The sequence below is a fragment of the Leuciscus leuciscus genome (assembly GCF_965113295.1).
Source record: "Leuciscus leuciscus genome assembly, chromosome: 2".
In the NCBI taxonomy this organism is placed as follows: Eukaryota; Metazoa; Chordata; class Actinopteri; order Cypriniformes; family Leuciscidae; genus Leuciscus; species Leuciscus leuciscus.
Genome location: NC_138726.1, coordinates 685,316 through 710,082, shown reverse-complemented (window position 1 = coordinate 710,082; position 24,767 = coordinate 685,316). Strand labels below are relative to the sequence as shown.

Here is a 24,767-nt window from a genome sequence, read left to right as displayed (position 1 = left end):
TCAGATTTCTGTTCTGGACGTTTATGCAAATTAGTGCATATTTAATAATATATGAGATATACTGAGATAATGCCTCAGTTGCATATTTAAATATAACATTTCAGAAAACAGAAAACATTTTTATTTATTTTTCAATTCTTAATGCGATCAGTTGACAGCTCCTGCTCACTATCTCCTGTCATGTTATGGAATAGAGCTTCAGTTGTGGAACAGGTTGTAAACATTGTCAATGCAATGATGTAAGGCTGAGTAAATGATGTCAGAGTTATCATGACTAGTGCAAATCACACACTCACAGATGAAGACAGTGCTAAGTTATGTTGTTTTTATTCCACAGTGGAATATAACGTGACATCTGATGGCTGGATCCAGTACAACGAGAGTCACTACTTCATTAATGAAGACCTCCTGCCTATGGAAGAAGCTCGCTCGGTCTGCAAGAGGAATCACGCCGATCTCGTTGTCATCACTGGTCAAACAGAGAGGAAGTTTTTATGGAAGCAGGTCAATTACCGTGATTCCCATTAATGCTATAACATTATTGCATGATCATTCAGTGGGTCACTGACACTGTTTTACAGATATTGAAGAAGTCAGGGGATCAATACTACATCGGGATGAGACTGGAGTTGGACAAAACATTTAAGTGAGTGTGAAAGAGTTGGATGCATAAACTAGTTATTATGCAACAGATACTTTAGGCATTGTTTAATTTAAGTACATTTGTGCTGGGTTTATAATATATATTTTTTTCTTTTTCTATTTATAGCTGGGTGGACGGTTCACCTGTTGTATATACATCATGGAATCAAAATGAACCAAATTTTGCCAATAATGATGAGAACTGTGTGACCATGTACAAGAGTATGGGTAAGACTCCTCATCAGTGCTGTTCCTATGTAGAGTCAGAGTGGTGTAAAGCAACGGGGTTCAAATCCTTTTACTCCAACCGGCTTCTGGAAGCCTCTATTAAGCCTAAAGACCTTGATTAGCTGGTTGAGCTGGGTTCAGGAGTCTGCAGGAATTTTTCTCCCATGTCTTTTGACCACTAGATGACACTGTGCAGTAGTTCACAACCCTGGTCCTGGAGAAACCCCAGGTTACGTTCACATGACAAAAATGTACAAAAACATTGCGTTTTTCTCGTACAGACGACAGCGCAGTTAAAATGATCCCCGATCACATGAAACCATAGTCATATGTAAATGAATGGCCAAAACACATACAAAGTTTTTTAGTTTGGAAATGGTGCCATGTGATGTCTCTCTAATCAAACATGGCTGATTCAACTCATCAGCTCGTTAGTAGAGACTCCAAGGCTGTCTAGACATAGGCTACACTCAAAACTTCCCTAAGCACTTCCCTGCTGCCGTTTTAAAGTGTGCTCAACTTCGTCAAGTAGACGAAAGAGGTGTATTTAGACAGACCATCGAGGAAACGAGTCTACTCAATATGTAAACTTCAATATCGTTTTTATTAGGGATGCACTGATACCGATACCAGTACTCGGGTGTCGGCTCGATACTGTGCTCATGTACTCATGCCGTTCACATATCTATGGAGCTTATAATATGACAAAATGATTTGAATTTGAATTGTGTAAATTTGAATTATTTGCAAGTGTAATCTAACTAAATTGAATTTTAGGTGGTAGTTTAAATAGTTCTGAATTTGATTTGTTTTAAACGAATATTGAACGTTTGAAATTTAACAAATTGAAATGTTTTTATGGCTGAATTTTATAGACATGTATTTTCAAACAGCTAGTTTTTTTGTTCTGAATTCGTATAGTGCAAATATTCAGTTTAAAAAAATACAGATTCAAGTTTTCAAGATGAAGAAATTCGGAACTTCAAATTCAGTTTTCTAAAATTCAAGTTCAAAAATTCAAGTTCAAAAATTCAGATCTTACAGAAAGTAGGTCACAGGTCATCCACAGGGAAGAGTAAAGGATCTCAGATAAGTTGAACAGAGCATTTTGGCTGCACTGCAGTAGTTTTCTGCCGCAAACACGGTGGTGGTTCAAGAGAATCCGTGTATCTTTCGTTCAGTCGTTTTTTTATTTAATATTAAGAGTAGAAAAATGAGAAAACAGCTTGAGTATTAGATTTCTTCTAATATTCTAGTAATAATAGTCCGCTGCAGCAGTTGCACGGAGCTTACAAAACGCGTGTATTGCAACTATAGGCTACATTTAATTTTCTCATCAAACAACTAGACTAACGAATGGCTCGGCACATCAGAAGAGCTTAGACAGGGCTTTCTCTCTGTGTAGACCAGCAGTTGGTCTGAATTTGCCTATTTTCTCGACTGTATAGGCTAAGTCACGTTTTATCATGAAACCACTCTGATTTATTCCAAAGTGACTCAGGCATATATAATGCATTTAACGTTAAATAATCTAAATGTTGACTTTCAAAAGTAGGCGCGCCAAGAAGGCTATTCTCTGTATTTTGGTTCATTTTTGGTGAGCGCCAGAAAGATCTAAAGAGACCGAGACGCGCTAAAGCAGCGCATCATGTTGTTTTATTTATTTTTCAATGACATGATATTTTGTAGTCATTTTGAATGTACACAAATAAAAATATACATTTTACTGTTTCGGATGATGTCATATTATCTGTATGACTAAATAACAGAGTATTAGTTATTTCCCTGCAGTGGAACAAATCCAAGTGATGGCGCTCGCGCATCGCGCTCTCACACAACATAGTAGGATATCAGTTCTGGCGTTGCTTCATATCGCAGACTGTTCATTATCAAAATGAAACACAGTCAACCAAACATATAAAAAGTTATTCTGCATAATTTAATTGGTCTGTTGTACAATATAAAGGGCAAGCTGTGCCACACACAGTCCTACTCCAAACATTTCCCTTGCTGTGAAGACGCTGATTTAGCCTATAGGCCTACGTGTATTTTGGGACTCGACTGAAGTATGAAGCCTTCTTTATATTAATAGTTAGCATCCACATGTTACATTGCAATGAAAACTTTTGACTGAATGAGAGATGCGCGACCGTTTCGATTTAAATAAATTTGTTTAGGCTTGGCGTTTATAAAGGGCACAATATAGGCTATTTTTATAGTCTGTAGCCTATATATTATTTTATTATAGCCTAGCCTACATACTTATTTTTCATTCTTGTTGTTTTCTGCATTCATTTGTCATAAGGGAAAGTAAAATCGGCAACACATAGCCTACATGTTAATAGTGTTTATCATGTAAATGCTGTATTTTATTTACAGGTCTTTTACACTATTGCTGAATAGGCTAATATAAAAAATAAATAATAATAATTATGACGCCTTTCTCTCTCAACATGATCCGGTGTGACTTGCACTCATGTGCATGTGACTTATTTTCTGGCAAATACGGTCAGTTAAAAAATGTTGCTGTATTATTACAAAATGCATAGAGTGGAGACCATTTGGGCAAAAAAAAAACATATTGTGTTCATTACCCCCACCCACATTTGGGCTTAATCACTGTTATTATTAGGAAATGTATTTAGGTGTAGACAAAATCAGTTATGTTTATTTATAAATATGAACGTACCTCGCATTTCCCGGACACTAGCCGTTAGTCTACTTCTTTGGCCTATTTTTTTTAGCTGGCCAGTTCTCAAAATCTGTGTGGAAAAGCTGCGGAGCGAGGAGAGAACGCACAATGGCTTTGCTTTGGAAGTTTTTTTTTGGAAGGTTTTTTTTTTTAAGTTTAGTTGCCAGAGAAAATAACACACCGTTTTGTTTAACATCAATTGATACTCAATATTAATTAAATAAATAAATATAATGTCAGAGAATGCACAAAGCGCATCCTTTTGAGATGTAAATTATAATACATTTTAATAAAACACACAAGGCCTACATCATAAAACTCAGAAGATTATGTATTTTAATATATTATATTATAATACAAATAAAAAGGCGTCATACTTCAGTCGAGTCCCAAAATACACGTATAGGCTAAATCAGCGTCTTCACAGCAAGGGAAATGTTTGGAGTGGGACTGTGTGTGGCACAGCTTGCCCTTTATATTGTACAACAGACCAATTAAATTATGCAGAATAACTTTTTATATGTTTGGTTGACTGTGTTTCATTTTGATAATGAACAGTCTGCGATATGAAGCAACGCCAGAACTGATATCCTACTATGTTGTGTGAGAGCGCGATGCGCGAGCGCCATCACTTGGATTTGTTCCACTGCTGGGAAATAACTAATACTCTGTTATTTAGTCATACAGATAATATGACATCATCCGAAACAGTAAAATGTATATTTTTATTTGTGTACATTCAAAATGACTACAAAATATCATGCCATTGAAAAATAAATAAAACAACATGATGCGCTGCTTTAGCGCGTCTCGGTCTCTTTAGATCTTTCTGGCGCTCACCAAAAATGAACCAAAATACAGAGAATAGCCTTCTTGGCGCGCCTACTTTTGAAAGTCAACATTTAGATTATTTAACATTAAATGCATTATATATGCCTGAGTCACTTTGGAATAAATCAGAGCGTGTTTCATGATAAAACGTGACTTAGCCTATACAGTCGAGAAAATAGGCAAATTCAGACCAACTGCTGGTCTACACAGAGAGAAAGCCCTGTCTAAGCTCTTCTGTTGTGCCGAGCCATTCGCTAGTCTAGTTGTTTGATGAGGAAATGAAATGTAGCCTATAGTTGCAATACACGCGTTTTGTAAGCTCCGTGCAACTGCTGCAGCGGACTATTATTACTAGAATATTAGAAGAAATCTAATACTCAAGCTGTTTTCTCATTTTTCTACTCTTAATATTAAATAAAAAAACGACTGAACGAAAGATACACGGAATTTCTTCATCTTGAAAACTTGAATCTGTATTTTTTTTAAACTGAATATTTGCACTATACGAATTCAGAACAAAAAAACTAGCTGTTTGAAAATACATGTCTATAAAATTCAGCCATAAAAACATTTCAATTTGTTAAATTTCAAACGTTCAATATTCGTTTAAAACAAATCAAATTCAGAACTATTTAAACTACCACCTAAAATTCAATTTAGTTAGATTACACTTGCAAATAATTAAAATTTACACAATTCAAATTCAAATCATTTTGTCATATTATAAGCTCCATACATATCGCGTCTAAAAACCCGTGGAAAGCGCAGCCGCTTTATTATGTGCCTACATTTGAAATAACGAATTTGCACGTGCAAAAACACATATGTGAACGGCCCCTGATGGCAACGTGACATTAACCTAAGCTCTCGTCAGTTGAGCAGGTAGTTGGAGGAGAAGTAATGTCAGCCGTTTGGAGATTTTTTTGTTTTTTGTGAAATATATTTATAAATTTTTAAACATTACAAAACAACATTTGCATCAAACAAAAGAACGAGAGAAAAGAGAGGTGAGAAAAAAAAGAAAAAAAATGAATAAAAAATAATATGGCTTACCACAGTAAATCAGTTTAAGAAATAAATGAAATGGAGAGTGGTATAATCATACAAACAATATATCTTACATATTTTTGCACCAATGTGCTACACATTTAAACCTCATTAAACAAACCCTCTAATAAGAATAGAGGATATATCTAAGCCCATATATATCAGAAATGAGTCCCACCTTCTATAAAAGAGAACATCTTTATTATAAGATGTACAGGTTAGATAATCTAATGAAACATATTCCAATATAACCCTGTGCCATAATGACCTAGAAGGGGCTTTATCAACTAACCAGTTCAAAAGAATACATTTTCTTGCAAAGAATGTTAGGAACTTGCAAAGTGTCTTTTTGTTTTTGTCTATAACCATGTCGTCTTATATTCCAAGCAACATGTGTTTTGGACCGTAGCCAATATTGATAGATAAGATAGCATTAAGTTCTTGTTCAACCATAACCCAAAACTTCTGAATCTCCTTACAAGACCAGAAACAGTGAATAAGATCTCCTTCCTCTGTTTTACATTTCGGGCACATTGGCGAGCAGTGTTTGGAGATATTTTAAGCGATGATGATAAAAGTAGAGCAGACTGCAAACTATGCTCTGCTAAAAAGTCAAGAGGAGGGGTAAGAAATAGCTCCTTTAACACAAGCAATTTGATTATACAAGTTGTATATTTACTTTGTTACAGTCAGAAAGGGAAAAACATCTGATGAAAATAAAACATTGTTAGAAGAACTGTAATGGTAAGTACTCATATCGGTACTTGGTATCGGCAAGTACTCAAATGTAAGTACTTGTACTTGGTCTGAAAAAAAGTGGTATATCGGTGCATCCCTTGTTTTTATATTCTCTCCAATGGCCCAAACATACATACAGTTCTATAGAAAGGTGCGCAAAACAAATTCATAAGAAAATTAAATGTAAATAGTGAAGCAGCTCCATTGCGGATTTCAGTGATCAAGGGCTTATTGTGCTCCATTTAAACACATTTCAAGGGTTCTTCCAGTGATGGGCACTCATGCAACTTATGCAATGACGTACATACAAATGAATGAGACAGAGGGAAGTTAGCGAGGGAAGGGCATAAAAAAACAGAGTTAAACGCTGCCCAGGACCTCGAGACGTCAAACACGTGCAGTGTCCAGGACCAGTGTTGGGAACCACTGCCTTCAGTCATGCTTGTCCAGTCAAGTTTTCTCAATGCGTTAATGGGTTGTTGAGATACCTCATGTCCCAAACATTAGATTAAATACAGTTGATTGATAATAATCACTGATTATATAATAATGATTGATTTTGATAGAAATCAGCATACTTGATTGCCTTTGATAAGGGTTGTTTAACGGGTATATGTTAAATGTGGTAAAAACAGTTTAAGTTTTTCCAGTCTTTAATGTCATAAAGAGCAACAATAAAGGCAAAGTATAGCTTAAGGTATATGGACGGCAAGCAATATGGTTGACACTAGTATATACTTAAGGTTTATAATGGGTATAGTTTTATAAAAGCTTAAAGCATCAATTCAGTGTTCTTATGCACCAACAATATTATGTCATCTATTTGCCAAGACATACTGTATGTGATTATAAAGTTTTTATAGCTGCATTATCCTCTATTCTCTGCACAAAGTATTAGCAATATATATATATATATATATATATATATATTTTTTTTTTAAAGGATTCTGGAATGATGTCAACTGTGGTGTGACGTTGCCCTCTATCTGTAAGAGAAGTGCCAACTTTGTCAACGCCACCATGTCGCCCTCCACTGTGCCACCAGGAGGCTGTACTCCAGAATGGACCATGTTTCAGGGCAGAGTGAGAGTCATTTCATCATACAAACATAATTGGCCAGTTTCACAGACAAGGCTTAAGCTAGTCCCAGACTGAAATGCATGTTTGAGCTGTTTTAGCTGAAAGTAACTTTCACTGAAATATCTTAAAATATGTCAGTGCCATTGACGCACTGTCTCAAGATGCACACCAGTAATGTTCTTTTTTCTAAGGCACATTATAAAAGCTACCTAAATGTCCTTATTGAACTAATCCTGGCTTAATTAAGCCCTGTCTGTGAAACCAGGGGCCGGTTGCATAAACTGCTTAGACTAGTCTTAAAAGTTAGTCATCTAATTTTTTTCTTCAAGACTGGTGCTAACTTTTTAAAGTCAGTTACATAAAAGGGTAGATCGGTATAATTTAAATCAGAAAAGTAAGGCTGATTACCTATTGACTAATTTCTAGTTGGCCAAATTAGTTCTTAAGACACAGTCTTAAGGCCAATTTATACTTCTGCGTCGGGTGCGCGTAGAAGGTACGGCGTAGCATACGCATTGACGTGTACCATACGTCGTACCCTTCGCCGTACCCTGACGGGCACCTCAGCAAAAATGTAACTACGCGTCGCGGCGACGCGGACCGCAAGATCTGTGATTGGTCGGCTGGATAGCATCGCGTTTCCTCCTACGCATTTCCGGAATGATCTTCTACACTCTGCACCGCCCGCCCGCCATTTTTAAATTCCGAAGATCAGTGAAGAGCCATGGAAATAGACCAAGTGACCGAGAGATTGCTTGAAGAAGTGACACAGACATTCGCAGAATTATAAATGCTCACGACGGCGTCGCCTACGTGCGTAGCCTACGACGTACACTACGGCGTACACTCGACGCAGAAGTATAAATTGGCCTTTAACATAGTGGCTAAGTTTATGCAACTGGCGCCAGGCCTACATTACCAGGCCTGCATAAAATCTGCACATTCTAATTCAAAGCACTTGTATTTTCAAATAGTGTTACAAGTATTTTAATACTAAGATGACGTGGCATAAATCTCGGGACCACTGTGTTTCACATGGAGGCAATCTGGTGTCCATTCGGCGTCATGAAGAGCAAGGTGAGCATTTACATTACATTTACATTACACCAAAAAAGCTGGTTATTGTGAGAAATCTGCTTAAGAAGAGAAAGCGCCTGTTACAAGGTTACAAGGTTACATTACATGGACTTGACACACATGCACAATTCACTACCTGATACTACATTTACCATCTTATAAATCAGAATGCTGTTGTGTAATTGTTTTCACTATTTCAAATGAGTCTGATATTTTTGTTTGTCCGTTTGCTCCAACATTTGTTTTGGCTGTTGGCCTTCCAGTCTGATGCTGTACCATCAAACAGCCCATCTGGATCAAACAGTTTTTGTATCATTAGCATACCCCCTAATTGGACTGAACCATTTGTAGTTTTGTCTGGGGGGAGGGGGAATAGTAGCTGAACAATTCTTTCCTTTCTTTCCCTTTTCTGTTGTGTGGTTAAGTACCCATGGGTTTACACAGATTGATATTTGGGTATATGTTATATGAGACCGTACGTATATCAAACTCTACATTGAGAATTAATCATTCTTTTTGGACAAATCATTGTATGATTTATGAGCATAGCCCTTCAAGGAAGGCTTTAAGACTGTGTCGACCATTCTGGCTACCGAGGGAATTGACGGCAGTCATTATCACAGCTGTGTACTGAGTCTGCCCCGATCCTTTGTTCCTCTGGCTTCACCTTGGTCCTCTGAGCCTGCCCTGGTACCCTGTTCCTCTGGCTCCACCTTGGTCCTCTGAGCCTGCCCTGGTACCCTGTTCCTCCAGCTTCACCTTGGTCCTATGAGCCTGCCCTGGTCCTCTGTTCCTCCAGCTCCACCTTGGTCCTCCGAGCCTGCCCTGGTCCTTTGCTCCTCCAGCTTCACCTTGGTCCTCCGTGCCTGCCCTGGTCCTCTGTTCCTCCAGCTCCACCTTGGTCCTCCAATCCTGCCCTGGTCCTCTGTTCCTCCAGCTCAACCTTGGTCCTCCGAGCCTGCCCTGGTCCTTTGTTCGTCCAGCTTCACCTTGGTCCTATGAGCCTGCCCTGGTCCTCTGTTCCTCCAGCTCCACCTTGGTCCTCCAATCCTGTTCTGGTCCTTTGTTCCACCAGCTTCACCTTGGTCCTATGAGCCTTCCCTGGTCCTCTGTTCCTCCAGCTCCACCTTGGTCCTCCAATCCTGCCCTGGTCCTCAGTTCCTCCGGCTCCACCTTGGTCCTCCAATCCTACCCTGGTCCTCAGTTCCTCTGGCTCTACCTTGGTCCTCCAATCCTGCCCTGGTCCTCAGTTCCTCCAGCTCCACCTTGGTCCTCCGATCCAGCCCTGGTCCTCAGTTCCTCTGGCTCCACCTTGGTCCTCCAATCCTGACCTGGTCCTTTGTTCCACCAGCTTCACCTTGGTCCTTTGAGCCTGCCCTGGTCCTCTGTTCCTCCAGCTCCACCTTGGTCCTCTGAGCCTGCCCTGGTACCCTGTTCCTCTGGCTCCACCTTGGTCCTCTGAGCCTGCCCTGGTACCCTGTTCCTCCGGCTCCTCCTTGGTCCTCTGAGCCTGCCCTGGTCCTCAGTTCCTCCGGTTCCACCTTGGTCCTCCAATCCAGCCCTGGTCATCAGTTCCTCCGGCTCCACCTTGGTCCTCCGATCCAGCCCTGGTCCTCAGTTCCTCCAGCTCCACCTTGGTCCTCTGATCCAACCCTGGTCCTCAGTTCCTCCAGCTCCACCTTGGTCCTCTGATCCAGCCCTGGTCCTCAGTTCCTCCAGCTCCACCTTGGTCCTCCGATCCAGCCCTGGTCCTCAGTTCCTCCGGCTCTACCTTGGTCCACCAACTCTGCCATCAGGGGTCACGTCTTGTTTGTGTTTTTCTAGCTCTTTGAGTTTAGTTTCTTTACCTTTGTTTAGTCCTGTTGCCCTTGGCTACTATTGTTAAGGATTTAAAAAAATATATATATATTTTGTATTTTTTCCTCATCTGTAATAAACTGCTCTTGGGTGAATAACTCTACTGTAATGGATAATACAGAACACTTCTTTCTTTAAGAAGTTTAGAATAAGCCATTTTCTTAAGTGTATGTAAATGTTAATGACTATAAGTGATTTACATTTGTGACTCTTTAAACTTGAACTTGAATCTAATACCATGTTCTTACCAGGCACAACATGCAATTTGTCTGTCCACGCAGAAAACAGAACAGTTCTGCTAAGAAACTAGCCGATCAACAAAATTAATTAAATATGACCTTTTGATTCTGTTTGCAGCATTCCTTACTACTCTAATGCTGCCTTCAAATGATGACATATGGATTGGTTTGAATGACGTAAATTTGGAGAATAGGTTTTTGTGGACTGATGGTAACGGTGTCAGCTACACAAACTGGGCTAAGGGTCAACCTTCATCACTCCCAGACGGCCCTTCCAGGATGTATGGCTACTTTGATTCAGAGGCAGGTATTCACACCATATTGCTGACAAAGGCTATCCAGTATCTATAAAGATGACCAGAATCATCAGAGTTTCTCTTTTGAGATGAGATGTTTATGTCAGACATACAAAACATTCCAAAAATGATCCAAATCCAAATCTGACTGAAAAAATATTGTTTTTCTTGTGAAGCACACTTTCTAACAGTTGTTCTACTTGTGACCAGACAGAGGACATGTGACACAAACAAATCTGACCAAAAATTATATATATATAATTAAATATTGGACTTTTTGGTGCAAAACCCTTTGGAAACTTTATAAACTACTGAGAAACATAATTTTAAACGACCCCTTTTAACCTTGCCTGTAAGCAGCATTAACAACAGCAAGAGACAGAGTTTTGCAGTCAGTTGTTGTTGAACTCAGTTACCTCGTATAATTACAGCAATTTACGTATGTTTGTTTGGTTGCTTTTTTAAATGCTGAGTTAATTTATCTGAACCCTGTTCCATCCAGAACTGTGACTGTGTCGTCATGGTTAGACACCCAGGAAAGATGACAGGTGCGTGGAAAGTAGAAATCTGTGGAGATGAAAGAGGTTTCATCTGCAAGAGGACAACAGGTTAGAGGGGAATATCCATTTATACAATTTTAGTTAGTATCATGTTATCACTTACATTATAACACAAATCAGTAATTGTTAAACCATGTCAGTGCTCATTTCACCTAATGTATGTGACCTGTATGTAACCTTGGTGTTACAGACTCTCAGCTGCCTCGTCCTGTGACCACAGTAACGCCACAACATTTTTTCACACTGGGAAATGATTCATACAAGGTCCAGATGGAGAAAATGAGCTGGGATGAAGCGAGGAGACAGTGTAAAGCAGATGATGCTGACCTGGCCAGTGTGCTTGACTCCATCAGCCAGGCTTACACCATCCTCAGAGTCAGCAAACTGAAGGAGCCTGTGTGGATCGGCCTCAACAGCAACCTGGTACACAATCACATGGAAAATCTGTGTGCACAAAGTAAACTATAAAATGCTTTACAAAAAAAGAAGAGAAAAAATGTATATATAAATTATAAAATGCTAACATAGCATGTGCGTGAGTGTGTAACATGGGTTACAAAGATTTTGCCAAATGATAAATATTTCCTAGATTAACATCCTTGTTGATCCTGGAAGAACAGAAGGGGCTTATAACAGAAAAAAGAGCCCCGTCCGCCTCATCACGGGAATTAACGGGGCAGAAACGCCACCAAAATTAATAAAAATGCCCCCCAAAAATCAAGATATACAGGGCAAAAATGTCTCTGTTATGAGCATTTGTTTTTAATATTTAAATCAGGATGCAGAGTATTTTTCCGAAAATCAACACGATTGCAAATGTGATATATTGATTTTATACAACAGTTCAATAAACAAGAAGTTAATGTTCGGTGACCTTTATTTTAGACAACAAATTTCGTTACAAATCCACAGTAGAGCCTCCAGCTGTGTTTGAGACAGGCCCTATACAACTGTGTTCAAGTACAGGGAGAATAATTGGTCATCAGATTATAGTTGCATTAAAACTATTTTTTATTTCTGAATGGATTACTTTTGGATTACTAATTACTATTACTATTTTGATAATGGCGCCACATCCAAGGATTGTCTTTGCTTTAGCTGTCTAGTGTAGACACGTTGTTTTGGTAGTTGGTGACTTTTAAAGTAGATAATTCGTCTACCTGACACAGCCTATTTAATTATACAGGGCGCCTTGGTCATTTTGCACAACCTAAATAGTACGATATTTGACAAAGATCCTTGTCATCGTCCAGCTGAGTTCACTTCTCATCCAATAGTGTCCAATCATTTTGTTGAATATTAACTAAGCAAGCCTAAAGGCGACAGTGGCGAGGTGACAGACATGGAGGGGATACAAACATTGGGAAAAGGGTTGGAGGAATAGGTTATGCTTAGGATTCATAGGGTTAAGAATTTGTTTGTTTGACAGGAAATGTTGTTCCAGGACACATAAAAGATGTTGACTAAATGTCAAAATCATGTTCGCTGCCAGAATGCAAAGACTTGTTTTTGAAGTCTAACGAATTAAATGTGTTTGCTTCAGACAAGTGGCCGTTACCGCTGGGTGGACAACTGGCTTCTGGGATACAGCAAATGGGCAGCAGGAGAGCCTAAAAACAATTTAGCGTGTGTATATATTGATACGGATGGCGACTGGAAAACGGCTACATGCAACAACACATATCATTCCCTGTGCAAACGATCCCCAGGTATTTCATTCAAAATTCTGCATGCAATAAATATCTAGATTGTCTTGCATAATTTAACTTGAGAACTGGTGTGACATTGCTTGTGTGACCATTTCCTTCACATAGTTAGCTCAAATATAGAAAATGGCAAATCATTTACTTTATACCATGGTCTGTCTTAATACTCGATTATGATTGGCTGGAAGGTGTGCATTATAACTAGGGTTGGGTATCATTTGAGTTTTAACAATTCGATTTTGCATATCATATCCGATTCTTATCAATTCCGCATTTCAGTTCCAATAAGGTAAAAAAATAAATAAAAAAACTTAGATATTTTTCACATTTAGGGTTAGGGTTATCTTATTGCAAAACATTTAATTGTAGCTGAATATCAACACAAATCAACAGGCTAAAGAACACTTACACAAGAAGGAACGTTTACATGTGGTTTAAAAACACCATAGAAAAACAACTAGCCTAACTAATATACATTTCAAGCATTATTAAAGACAAGTAAACACTGAGTAATTAAAAAAGAACAAATACAAAATTAACAATGGCAACAAATAGATACAACTGAACAAAGATACGAATGAAATAAACAGTGTTTTAAGATTTTCCGGTATTCATGTACAGAAACTGGAATTAAAGTAACAACATGTAACTTTTCAACCTTCATAATATATTTCCAAGACCCTTGTGATAGTACATCGACTTACAATAGGTTGAATGAGACGTCTGCCATAGCCTGACAGGGTCTGTATCGCTTTTACTGGCACTATGTAACTTCGGGGTTCGGGTAGTAACCAGCGCTCAAAAAGAACTACAAAATTCGACTGCTTTACGGCATACGTCACTTCGCCCACCACTTCCTCAAATGTGGCCAACCAGCGCGTTTGTTTTCGTACGTCTGTTTTCGTCATGGCTGAAGCAGCAGCGAAACGTAAGAAGCCAAAGGTTTTGTCGGAGTAGAGTCGGAAGAGGAAAAGGGAGAGTGATAAACTGAAAGGCAGGACGAGGATCAATATGGGTCGAGCGTTTGCTCGCTGGCGTGAGCTTATGGAGGAGGAGAGTTACCAGACCGATGCTGACTTGGCCGTCATGCTGTTGAACTAGTAAGTAACTGTAAATTGCTTGCATACTATCTATAGTTTTTCTAATCTGTTGTCTGCCTGGCTACGTTACGGAAACTATCTGGTCCTCCATTTATTTATCTTCATGAATCAGCTAGTAGATGAGCGAATTATCAATCTGGTAGCTAGTAAACACTAACATGGTAGTTTTAGATGGTTAGGATACTATCGCTATCATTCTCGTTCAGATTTGAGCATTGCAATCGACATGCAAATCGCAAATGTTTGAGTTAAAATGTTTAGTCTAATAAACATGTATAAATTATGAAAGGGGGAAGATTAATATTATCATTGCCCATATGAAAAAAACCTGCATGCTTCATATACAGTAACCGTAAATCATTTTACGACAGCGGTAATGGACAATTCCGCTTCCAACCTGTAGGGCGACCGCAGAGGAAAAGTTCCATGTTGTTGCTTTAAATGTAAAATAACACGGCAAATTTATAAGTAAAATATACATTACAAATATAGTTACAAAAGTTATTGTCTTTTGTTGTTTAATTAGTGTTATTATAGAGACGGCAGCAGGAATATTAGTGTTATTATAGAGACGGCAGCAGGAATATTAGTGTTATTATAGAGCAGGAATATTAGTGTTATTATAGAGACGGCAGCAGGAATATTAGTGTTATTATAGAGCAGGAATATTAGTGTTATTATAGAGCAGGAATATTAGTGTTATTATAGAGCAGGAATATTAGTGTTATTATAGAGACGGCAGCAAGAATATTAGTGTTATTATAGAGCAGGAATATTAGTGTTATTATAGAGACGGCAGCAGGAATATTAGTGTTATTATAGAGCAGGAATATTAGTGTTATTATAGAGCAGGAATATTAGTGTTATTATAGAGCAGGAATATTAGTGTTATTATAGAGCAGGAATATTAGTGTTATTATAGAGCAGGAATATTAGTGTTATTATAGAGACGGCAGCAAGAATATTAGTGTTATTATAGAGCAGGAATATTAGTGTTATTATAGAGACGGCAGCAGGAATATTAGTGTTATTATAGAGCAGGAATATTAGTGTTATTATAGAGCAGGAATATTAGTGTTATTATAGAGCAGGAATATTAGTGTTATTATAGAGACGGCAGCAGGAATATTAGTATTATTATAGAGCAGGAATATTAGTGTTATTATAGAGCAGGAATATTAGTGTTATTATAGAGATGGCAGCAGGAATATTAGTATTATTATAGAGCAGGAATATTAGTGTTATTATAGAGCAGGAATATTAGTGTTATTATAGAGCAGGAATATTAGTGTTATTATAGAGCAGGAATATTAGTGTTATTATAGAGCAGGAATATTAGGCTGCTGTCACTTTAAGAGCTGTACGGATCCAATATACTGTTACACATGCCAGCAGAACTGAAAACAGCGCGTAAGTCGTCTCACGCTTGAGTGGTTTGAAATCATATTGAAATGCTTACAAAGGAATCGATAAGAGGAATCAAAATTTTAATTTTAATTTTATAACAAGTATCCGATTCCTGACCTCAAGTATTCGATTCCAGAATTTAAGTTAATTTTCGATTCCCAACCCTAATTATAACCGTTTAATGCACAAGTAGTTCCAGTTAGTTTAGTAACTGTTCTGCTTAATAAAAAAATAAAAAATCGCTTTAACATTTAAACTTTAACATTAAAACAAACACTTCTAGTGCAGTACTTATAGTTTTTATTAGTTGACATTCCTCGTTCCTTCCTTCAGACATTGCTCCCACAGACCCTCCTCAGATGCTGGGGAACTGCCCTGAGTCAAAGAAGCGCAAGACCTGGATCCCTTTCAGAGGACACTGCTACGCCTTCATGGCCTCCATGTCTGACAGCTGGGCTCACGCCACAGTGGAGTGCATGAGAATAGGTAGGCATTGCTTGCTGTTAAGTAAATAATCTCTTTTAATTTAAACAAAATCCACATGAATGCAGTGATAATATATTATGATACTCATTCACTTTCATTTCGAACAGCATTAGACTAAAAGGGTTCATGACATGGATAAAAAAAAAAAAGTAATATGTTTCTTACGGTTCACTTATAATGTTAATATACTATATGTGGAAAAATGATCATTCTGAGCCTCTGTCTGAAATGATCCGTGGCTCCTTTCAGGCTTGTCAGTAAACGTCTACAATTATGATTGGCTAACGTCACTGCATAGGAAACCGTATCAACGCTCACTCGCTATTGCACGCGAGTAAGTGTTTTGAAAACATTATCTGTATAAAACTATAATTTATGGACAAAGCATTATGAAATACTTTACTTATGGTTTGTGATGCAGCTGCTGTCAGATCCAATACAGTCGCTGCTTCATCTTTCAACAAAAGTTTATTTGCGAACTCTCCATTACACTGTGCCTCAGCCAAACGCTCAGTACAAACATATAATCCTCTGACACAATCCGGGACGCCATTAAAAAAACAAAACATCCACTTTATTCTGACGCTGGGATCTTCTGAAGTCTGTAAAGAGACTCAAACCAGCTGTTTGAACTGGACGAACGTTCTTTCACTCTTCCATTTGTAGACAGCGTCAGTCATTATAATCTGAGCACACATCTGTATCTGTGTATCAGCGTCACACATTATAATCTGAACACACATCTGTATCAGTGTAGACAGCGTCAGTCATTATAATCTGAACACACATCTGTATCTGTGTATCAGCATCACACATTATAATCTGAACACACGTCTGTATCAGTGTAGACAGCGTCAGTCATTATAATCTGAACGCACATCTGTATCAGTGTAGACAGAGTCAGTCATTATAATCTGAACACACATCTGTATCAGTGTAGACAGCGTCAGTCATTATAATCTGAACACACATCTGTATCAGTGTAGACAGAGTCAGTCATTATAATCTGAACACACATCTGTATCAGTGTAGACAGCGTCAGTCATTATAATCTGAACACACATCTGTATCAGTGTAGACAGCGTCAGTCATTATAATCTGAACACACATCTGTATCAGTGTAGACAGAGTCAGTCATTATAATCTGAACACACATCTGTATCAGTGTAGACAGCGTCAGTTATTATAATCTGAACACACGTCCGTATCAGTGTAGACAGAGTCAGTCATTATAATCTGAACACACATCTGTATCAGTGTAGAGAGTCAGTCATTATAATCTGAACACACATCTGTATCAGTGTAGACAGTGTCAGTCATTATAATCTGAACACACATCTGTATGAGTGTAGACAGTGTCAGTCATTATAATCTGAACACACATCTGTATCAGTGTAGACAGAGTCAGTCATTATAATCTGAACACACATCTGTATCAGTGTAGACAGCATCAGTCATTATAATCTGAACACACATCTGTATCAGTGTAGACAGCGTCAGTCATTATAATCTGAACGCACATCTGTATCAGTGTATCAGCGTCAGTCATTATAATCTGAACACACATCTGTATCAGTGTAGAGAGTCAGTCATTATAATCTGAACACACATCTGTATCAGTGTAGAGAGTCAGTCATTATAATCTGAACACACATCTGTATCAGTGTAGACAGCGTCAGTCATTATAATCTGAACACACATCTGTATCAGTGTAGACAGCGTCAGTCATTATAATCTGAACACACATCTGTATCTGTGTATCAGCATCACACATTATAATCTGAACACACGTCTGTATCAGTGTAGACAGAGTCAGTCATTATAATCTGAACACACATCTGTATCAGTGTAGACAGCATCAGTCATTATAATCTGAACACACATCTGTATCAGTGTAGACAGAGTCAGTCATTATAATCTGAACACACATCTGTATCAGTGTAGACAGAGTCAGTCATTATAATCTGATCACACATCTGTATCAGTGTAGACAGAGTCAGTCATTATAATCTGAACACACATCTGTATCAGTGTAGACAGAGTCAGTCATTATAATCTGAACACACATCTGTATCAGTGTAGACAGCGTCAGTCATTATAATCGGAACACACATCTGTATCAGTGTAGACAGAGTCAGTCATTATAATCTGAACACACATCTGTATACTGTATCAGTCATTATAATCTGAACACACATCTGTATACTGTATCAGTGTCAGTCATTATAATCTGAACACACATCTGTATACTGTATCAGTGTAGACAGCATCAGTCATTATAATCTGAACACACATCTGTATACTGTATCAGTGTAGACAGCGTCAGTCATTATAATGGCTTCTGTTTGCTTTTGACGCCACACTCACATCCAGTGAAGGTAAATGTCAACTGTTAAAGAGACTGAACGCCAGTGGGTGGGGCCTCTAGTGTGATGATGTATAACTATTGGTCGATGTCTTGCTCTGGAGACGGGCATATGCAAATGTATTTTCCCATGCTATTTCAAAACCTGCTGTTTTTGGAGCTTGATTAAATAAATGCTTTGTTTATAATGAGGAGGAAGTTTTAAGCCATGGAACTTGCAGGATGTTCTAATGCTACAAAGTCCTCTTATGTGTCAAAAGATCAAGGCAAATCGGATTTCTCATCTCATGACCCCTTTAATCACTAGCAAATCACAGAAAAAAAAAAAAAAACGATAATTGCAGAAGTAAAAACTGTGTAATTGCAGGGGCATCGTTGCTGAGTATCGAGGACTCAGTCGAATCCCAGTTTATCATTCAGAATGTGGAGATCATGCAGGATGGAATCAAATCCTTCTGGATTGGCATGCACCGCAGTCATTCAGGTGAGAAACGTACTTAATCCAGCAAACACAATACTCAAAATGATCTCAGAACACCCTCTGATAGTGTGTGTGTCGCAGGTGAATGGATGTGGGTTGATAACACGGTGGTGGATTACACTAACTGGAAGCCCCGGATGCCCAATGGTGTTAGTCCCTGTGTGGAAGTGCAGTCGAACACTGGGATGTGGAACACTGCTCACTGCAGCGCTTACAGGCCTTATATCTGCAAGACTGCAAAAGGTTAGTTATCCAAGCACATATACAAATGCAACTTTAATAGTTTAATTTTCCATTCAGTTTAATAGTAATAAACATGTACAAATATGTCTTTATATTTCAGTTATACCACCAACAGAGAAACCATCGATACCACGTATGTATCTACATTTCATTAAGTAAGGGATAATGTACATCCAGCCGGTTGTTATCTCAGAATAAATGAGAATTTAATCTGAGATAACACACACACACACACACCTGGGGGGGGGTCCGAAAACCAGTCAGTATCTGGTGTGACCACCATTTGCCTCACGCAGTGTTACACATCTCCTTCGCATTGAGTTGATCAGGTTGTTGATTGTGGCCTGTGGAATGTTGGTCCTCTCCTCTTCAATGGCTGTGCGAAGTGGCTGGATATTGGCAGGACCTGGAACACGCTGTCGTATACGCCGATCCAGAGCATCCCAAACATGCTCAATGGGTGACGTGTCCTGTGAATATGCTGGCCATGCAAGAACTAGGATGTTTTCAGCTTCCAGGAATTGTGTACAGATCCTTGCAACATGGGGCCGTGCATTATCATGCTGCAACATGAGATGATGGTCGTGGATGAGTGGCACAACAATGGGCCTCAGGATCTCGTTACGGTATCTCTGTGCATTTAAAATGCCATCAATAAAATGCACCTGTGTTCGTTGTCCATAACATACGCCTGCCCATACCATAACCCCACCGCCACCATGGGCCACTCGATCCACAACGTTGACATCAGCAAACCGCTCACCCACACGACGCCATACACACTGTCTGCCATCTGCACTGTACAGTAAAAACCGGGATTCATCCGTGAAGAGAACACCTCTCCAAAGTGCCAGACGCCATCAAGTCGGTTACGACGACGAGCTGCAGTCAGGTCGAGACCCCGATGAGGACGACGAGCATACAGATGAGCTTCCCTGAGACGGTTTCTGACAGTTTGTGCAGAAATTCTTTGGTTATGCAAACCGACTGTTGCAGCAGCTGTCCAGGTGGCTGGCCTCAGAAGATCTTGGAGGTGTAGATGCTGGATGTGGAGGTCCTGGACTGGTGTGGTTACATGTGGTCTGCGGTTGTGAGGGCGGTTGGATGTACTGCCAAATTCTCTGAAACGCCTTTGGAGACGGCTTATGGTAGCGAAATGAACATTCAATTCATGGGCAACAGATCTGGTGGACATTCCTGCAGTCAGCATGCCAATTGCACGCTCCCTGTGGCCAGCCTAAGGCACACCTGTGCAATAATCATGCTGTCTAATCAGCATCTTGATATGCCACAACTGTGAGTTGGATGGATTATCTCGGCAAAGGAGAAGTGCTCACTAAAATCGTTTGTATCTTATAATCCAACAGTGTACAAAACAAGCAGCTGCGTTTGAATGAAACAAGAGAGAGCGAGTTCACGATACTGGATGGCATTATTAAATAACTGTTTTAATATTTTATAAGCTCACCAAATGCAAAACTTCCACGAAGAAAAAACGTTCCTGACTTCAGTGACCCGGATGAGCCTGTGTTTCTGTTCTTAGCGGTTGTTATCAGGAATAATATACCGTTAGATGGCGCGATTGACCAATCAGAATCAAGCATTCCACAGAGCCATGTAATAATTGAAAGTAATTATAATTAGGGCTGTCAAAGATTACACATTGATAAGATGAATGAAATGTTGGATGCTGTTTGGTGTTGCAGTCGCTGTGGTGGAAGAGGCTCCTCACGGCTCCGCGGGAATCGCAGTCGGGGTCGTGCTGGTCATAATCGCGGTGGCAGGACTCGCCACATTTCTGTTCATAAGGAGGAGCCCGAGGCCTGTGTTTGGAGAGTGTACGTTTGACAACAGCCTCTACTTCAACTCGGACCTCACACGGCCTCCTGCCACTATCGACACAAAGGGACTTGTCGCCAACATCGAACAGAATGAGCAAGCTTAACACACACACACACACGCATACACACGCACACGCACACACACACACACACACACACACACACACACACCATTGGTCGCGTTAACCAAAAATGTTCCGTCATTGACAATTTTTTTAGCAGTGACGGAAAAATCCGAAAGTCATCCGTCATTTTGAGAGATTACACTCAAAACTAAAAACGTAAAACTTTTTACGCGTTTTGGCCGTTCGTTTATACGAAAACGGCGTTTTGGGTGCCTGAAAATGCAAACTGTACGTGGAAAACTCATAGGAAAAACTTCTCCGTTTTAAGCATATTGTTGTCATGTAAACACACCCTGAGTTAAGTTTACAAGCTGTTTTATTGACGTCTTTCTCAATTGATTGAGTTTACTCGAGCTCTGCTTCGCTTGAACTGAGGCGCTACAGTCTCTCGCTCCACATTAAAGAGCGCCAAAACGGTATTTATTGTTTGTATTTTGTGATAAAATAGACAGAATTTGAAATATGAGACTTTGTTTCATATAAAAAGTAATAAAGCACAAAGCTTATTGTGATTTATTGGACAAACATTCATGATGAAACCTGAAAAGTGACGCACAGTCTCTGTTCAACTTTCTCTTCATAAATAAAGAAATGCATAATCTAGCCTATATGCTTTTCCTGTACGTTTATGAATAAAAATGAAAATGTGAACAAAAACAGAGCCGATTAAATGGCTTATTATCATTCAAATGTAAAAATTAAAATGGTGGGTAATAAACGATTATGATGGAATTTTTAAAATCCAAAGCGGAAGTCTAACGCGACCTCTGACACAGACACACACAGACACACAGACACACACACACACAGACACACAGACACACACACACACACAGACACACACACACACACACACACACACACACACACACACACACACACACACACACACACACAGACTCACACACACACACACACACACACACACACAGACACACAGACACACACACACACACACACACACACACACACACACACACACACACACACAGACTCACACACACACACACACACACACACACACACACACACACACACACACACACACACACACAGACTCACACACACACACACACACACACACACACACACACACACAGACTCACACACACACACACACACACACACAGACACACACACTCTGTGTTGCACTGACCCGAATCGCACATCTCCAAGAGCGCTTTCTTTTGGAAAGTATCTGTTGTGTAAAAACATATTTTAAAAAGCAGTTTTACATATTTGGAAATATTCTAAATATTACAGCACATCAATGGAGAAACAGTGACAGCTTTTGGAAACTCTGAATCAGTTGAACCCATTGGTTCACAAAATGAAACGCCTCTCGCTAGTTGGTAACACCTGTAAATGTGACGAGAACACAGTCCAAACCTGTATAATGACACTTTACAACCAATTGCAAATGAAAGTATATCTATTAAATGTAATCTACAAATCATTAAATATCATTAAATGTAAAGTGTGTGTATAATTTGTGCTCTTTTTTATTGCTTGTTTAGTTTGTTTCTTGAGAGGGCTTGGCTAATCAGGCCATTAATTATCATTATGATTCTGTGAGTCAGTGGTTCTCAGCCAGGGGCCCGGGGCCTCAAGATGAACTCAATTATTTAACATTAGATAAATCAAGCCGGAGTGTGTAGAAATGACCCCTTCAGGACTGGTATAATATCAGACTGAACAGAGACTGAGGAACTGCACGTTCACTTATAAGAAATGCTGAGGATTGTGAGGAAATGACGGAAATCTGGAAGTCATTGTTTTTATTTTGATCTAGTGACATGTGGACAGTTTTCAGAATTGTTTGTTTGTTTGTTTGTTTGACACCATGGCAGCATCTGTGGCTATTTTAAAAATTTAAATAATACTAAAAATACTTTGGAAGACATTTTTGGTTAAAAATAATAGTAGTAACTGAATATAATAGGTTTCTCACGAGGTGAAACCTTTCACACAGGGTGCTTCTGAAAAGCAGGGAAAACAGAACTGAAACATCCACACTAAACACCCGACACGGAACAAAGGAAACACTGGGGAATAAATACACAGGGGAACAGGGAACAGGTGTGGGTAGTGAATCGCCATGGCAACAGACAGGGGAACCAAAGGGACTACAAAACTAGAAACAGAAAACTAGAAATATAACATAAAAGTCAAAACAAACAGGGAACATGTAACACAGATCATATTTTCAGTTTTCCATAATATTTCTATGTTTTAATATTTAATAACATAGTACATGTTTTGTCATTTTATATCTAATAACTGCATTTCCCCTTATTTGACATATGCAATGTCCTAATGATGTCAGTTTCTGTTCATACAGCTTTGGGTCAAACTACCAGATTAACTCACCAGTCACATCCATTCACATGACGAGTGTGTGTGTGCGTGTGTGTGTGTGTGTGTGTGTGTGTGTGTGTGTGTGTGTGTGTGTGTGTGTGTGTGTGTGTGCGTGTGTGTTATCTGACTAAAGGCAGAATGAGCTGAGATTGGAGCACCACATGACACACTGAGAACGGACAGCTCAGATCAGATGCTCCTCATGAGGAAAACGGCTCTGTCCAAACTAACGTCACAAACACACGCGACTCTTCACTGGCGAACACAACAGAATCAACACTGTTAGAAAATATATGATCAAAAAAGTTATGACAACATCTTAACTATCTTAACTAAACATGACAACGTATGACATGTCAACTTCAAAATCTACTTTAAAAAATGTATATACAAGCTTCAAAGTCAGTTTAATGTAATTTAAGTTGAAACGATTTAAACATAGAAGTTGATTTAACTTTTTTTTTTTTTTACAGTGTGGAAATTAAGGTTTGCATGAGTGTGTGTTAAACTACAGGATAAACAATAGAAGCCCAAGTGTGTGTGTGTGTGTGTGTGTGTGTGTGTGTGTGTGTGTGTGTGTGTGTGTGTGTGTGTGTGTGTGTGTGTGTGTGTGTGTCTGTCTGTGTGTGTTGGATTAGCTTCCTCACATGACTTTTAAATGTGGAAACACAGCAGGGCTCAAATCCCTAAGAATGAATCAGGAGAAAGATTTTATAACGTTACAAACACTGATTTCAAAAAAGAAAGACAGAAAGAAAAAAGAAGTATTAAAGTGAGCAGACTTTGGCCCTCTAAATCTCTCAGCTGAATGAACCTCTGTCATTTTCTTTTCTTTATCTATCCTCATAAACGGCGAATGATCTGAAGCAGCTTCAAAGATATGATCTAAACACGTGTTACTAACGTTCCATTTCATTATGAACAGAGAAACTTATTTCTGAATTATCTCTGAATGTTTAAAACATCAACTTAAAGGTTTTAAAAGCATTTTTTTCTTGGTTATGTGAACGTTAAGGAACTTCCATTGTATAATTCTTCCAACATTATGAGAGCATTACTTTTAAATGTTCTCTGAACGTTCCGAAACAAGAAGCAACACTGAAAATACGTCCAACTACAACATTTCAGAATCAAACGCTTCATGAACGATGTATAAATGATGTTTTTGCCACACAGAACTGTTAGACATAACAGTATTAAACAGTATATTTCCCTTAAACACACAGTGTGCGGTGGCACGAGGACAGGTCTAACACAAGCTCATATCTAAGACCATAACTGTAAAACAAACCAATTACAACACGGTTTTTCAATTTTGTATAGTTTTTTTTTTTTTTTTTATGGAATATTGCAGTGTTTATTAAAAAA

The 24,767-nt window shown here is 38.9% G+C and overlaps 1 protein-coding gene and 1 long non-coding RNA gene across 3 annotated transcripts in view; both read left to right on the top strand.

Moving 5' to 3' along the window:
- The window catches only part of mrc1a (mannose receptor, C type 1a), a 43,389-nt gene extending 20,871 nt beyond the window's left edge, over positions 1-22,518 (top strand). The window contains exons 17-30 of the mRNA XM_082160895.1: positions 338-504; positions 582-646; positions 770-870; positions 7,122-7,261; positions 8,233-8,335; positions 10,550-10,734; positions 11,230-11,335; positions 11,478-11,710; positions 12,831-12,996; positions 15,834-15,986; positions 18,719-18,835; positions 18,914-19,075; positions 19,176-19,208; positions 20,782-22,518. Coding sequence (XP_082017021.1) covers positions 338-504; positions 582-646; positions 770-870; positions 7,122-7,261; positions 8,233-8,335; positions 10,550-10,734; positions 11,230-11,335; positions 11,478-11,710; positions 12,831-12,996; positions 15,834-15,986; positions 18,719-18,835; positions 18,914-19,075; positions 19,176-19,208; positions 20,782-21,020 — 1,970 coding nt within the window. The 3' untranslated portion in view covers positions 21,021-22,518. The remainder of the gene's footprint in view (positions 1-337; positions 505-581; positions 647-769; positions 871-7,121; positions 7,262-8,232; positions 8,336-10,549; positions 10,735-11,229; positions 11,336-11,477; positions 11,711-12,830; positions 12,997-15,833; positions 15,987-18,718; positions 18,836-18,913; positions 19,076-19,175; positions 19,209-20,781) is intronic.
- LOC309492199 lies at positions 16,375-18,712 on the top strand. 2 transcript variants are annotated; one of them, XR_014203452.1, is made up of 3 exons: positions 16,375-16,828; positions 17,288-17,570; positions 18,254-18,712. It is a non-coding gene; the product is annotated as an uncharacterized lncRNA (long non-coding RNA). The 2 variants fall into 2 exon arrangements; XR_014203453.1 differs by lacking the exon at positions 18,254-18,712 and adding an exon at positions 17,614-17,820.
- Positions 22,519-24,767: the final 2,249 nt, after the last annotated feature.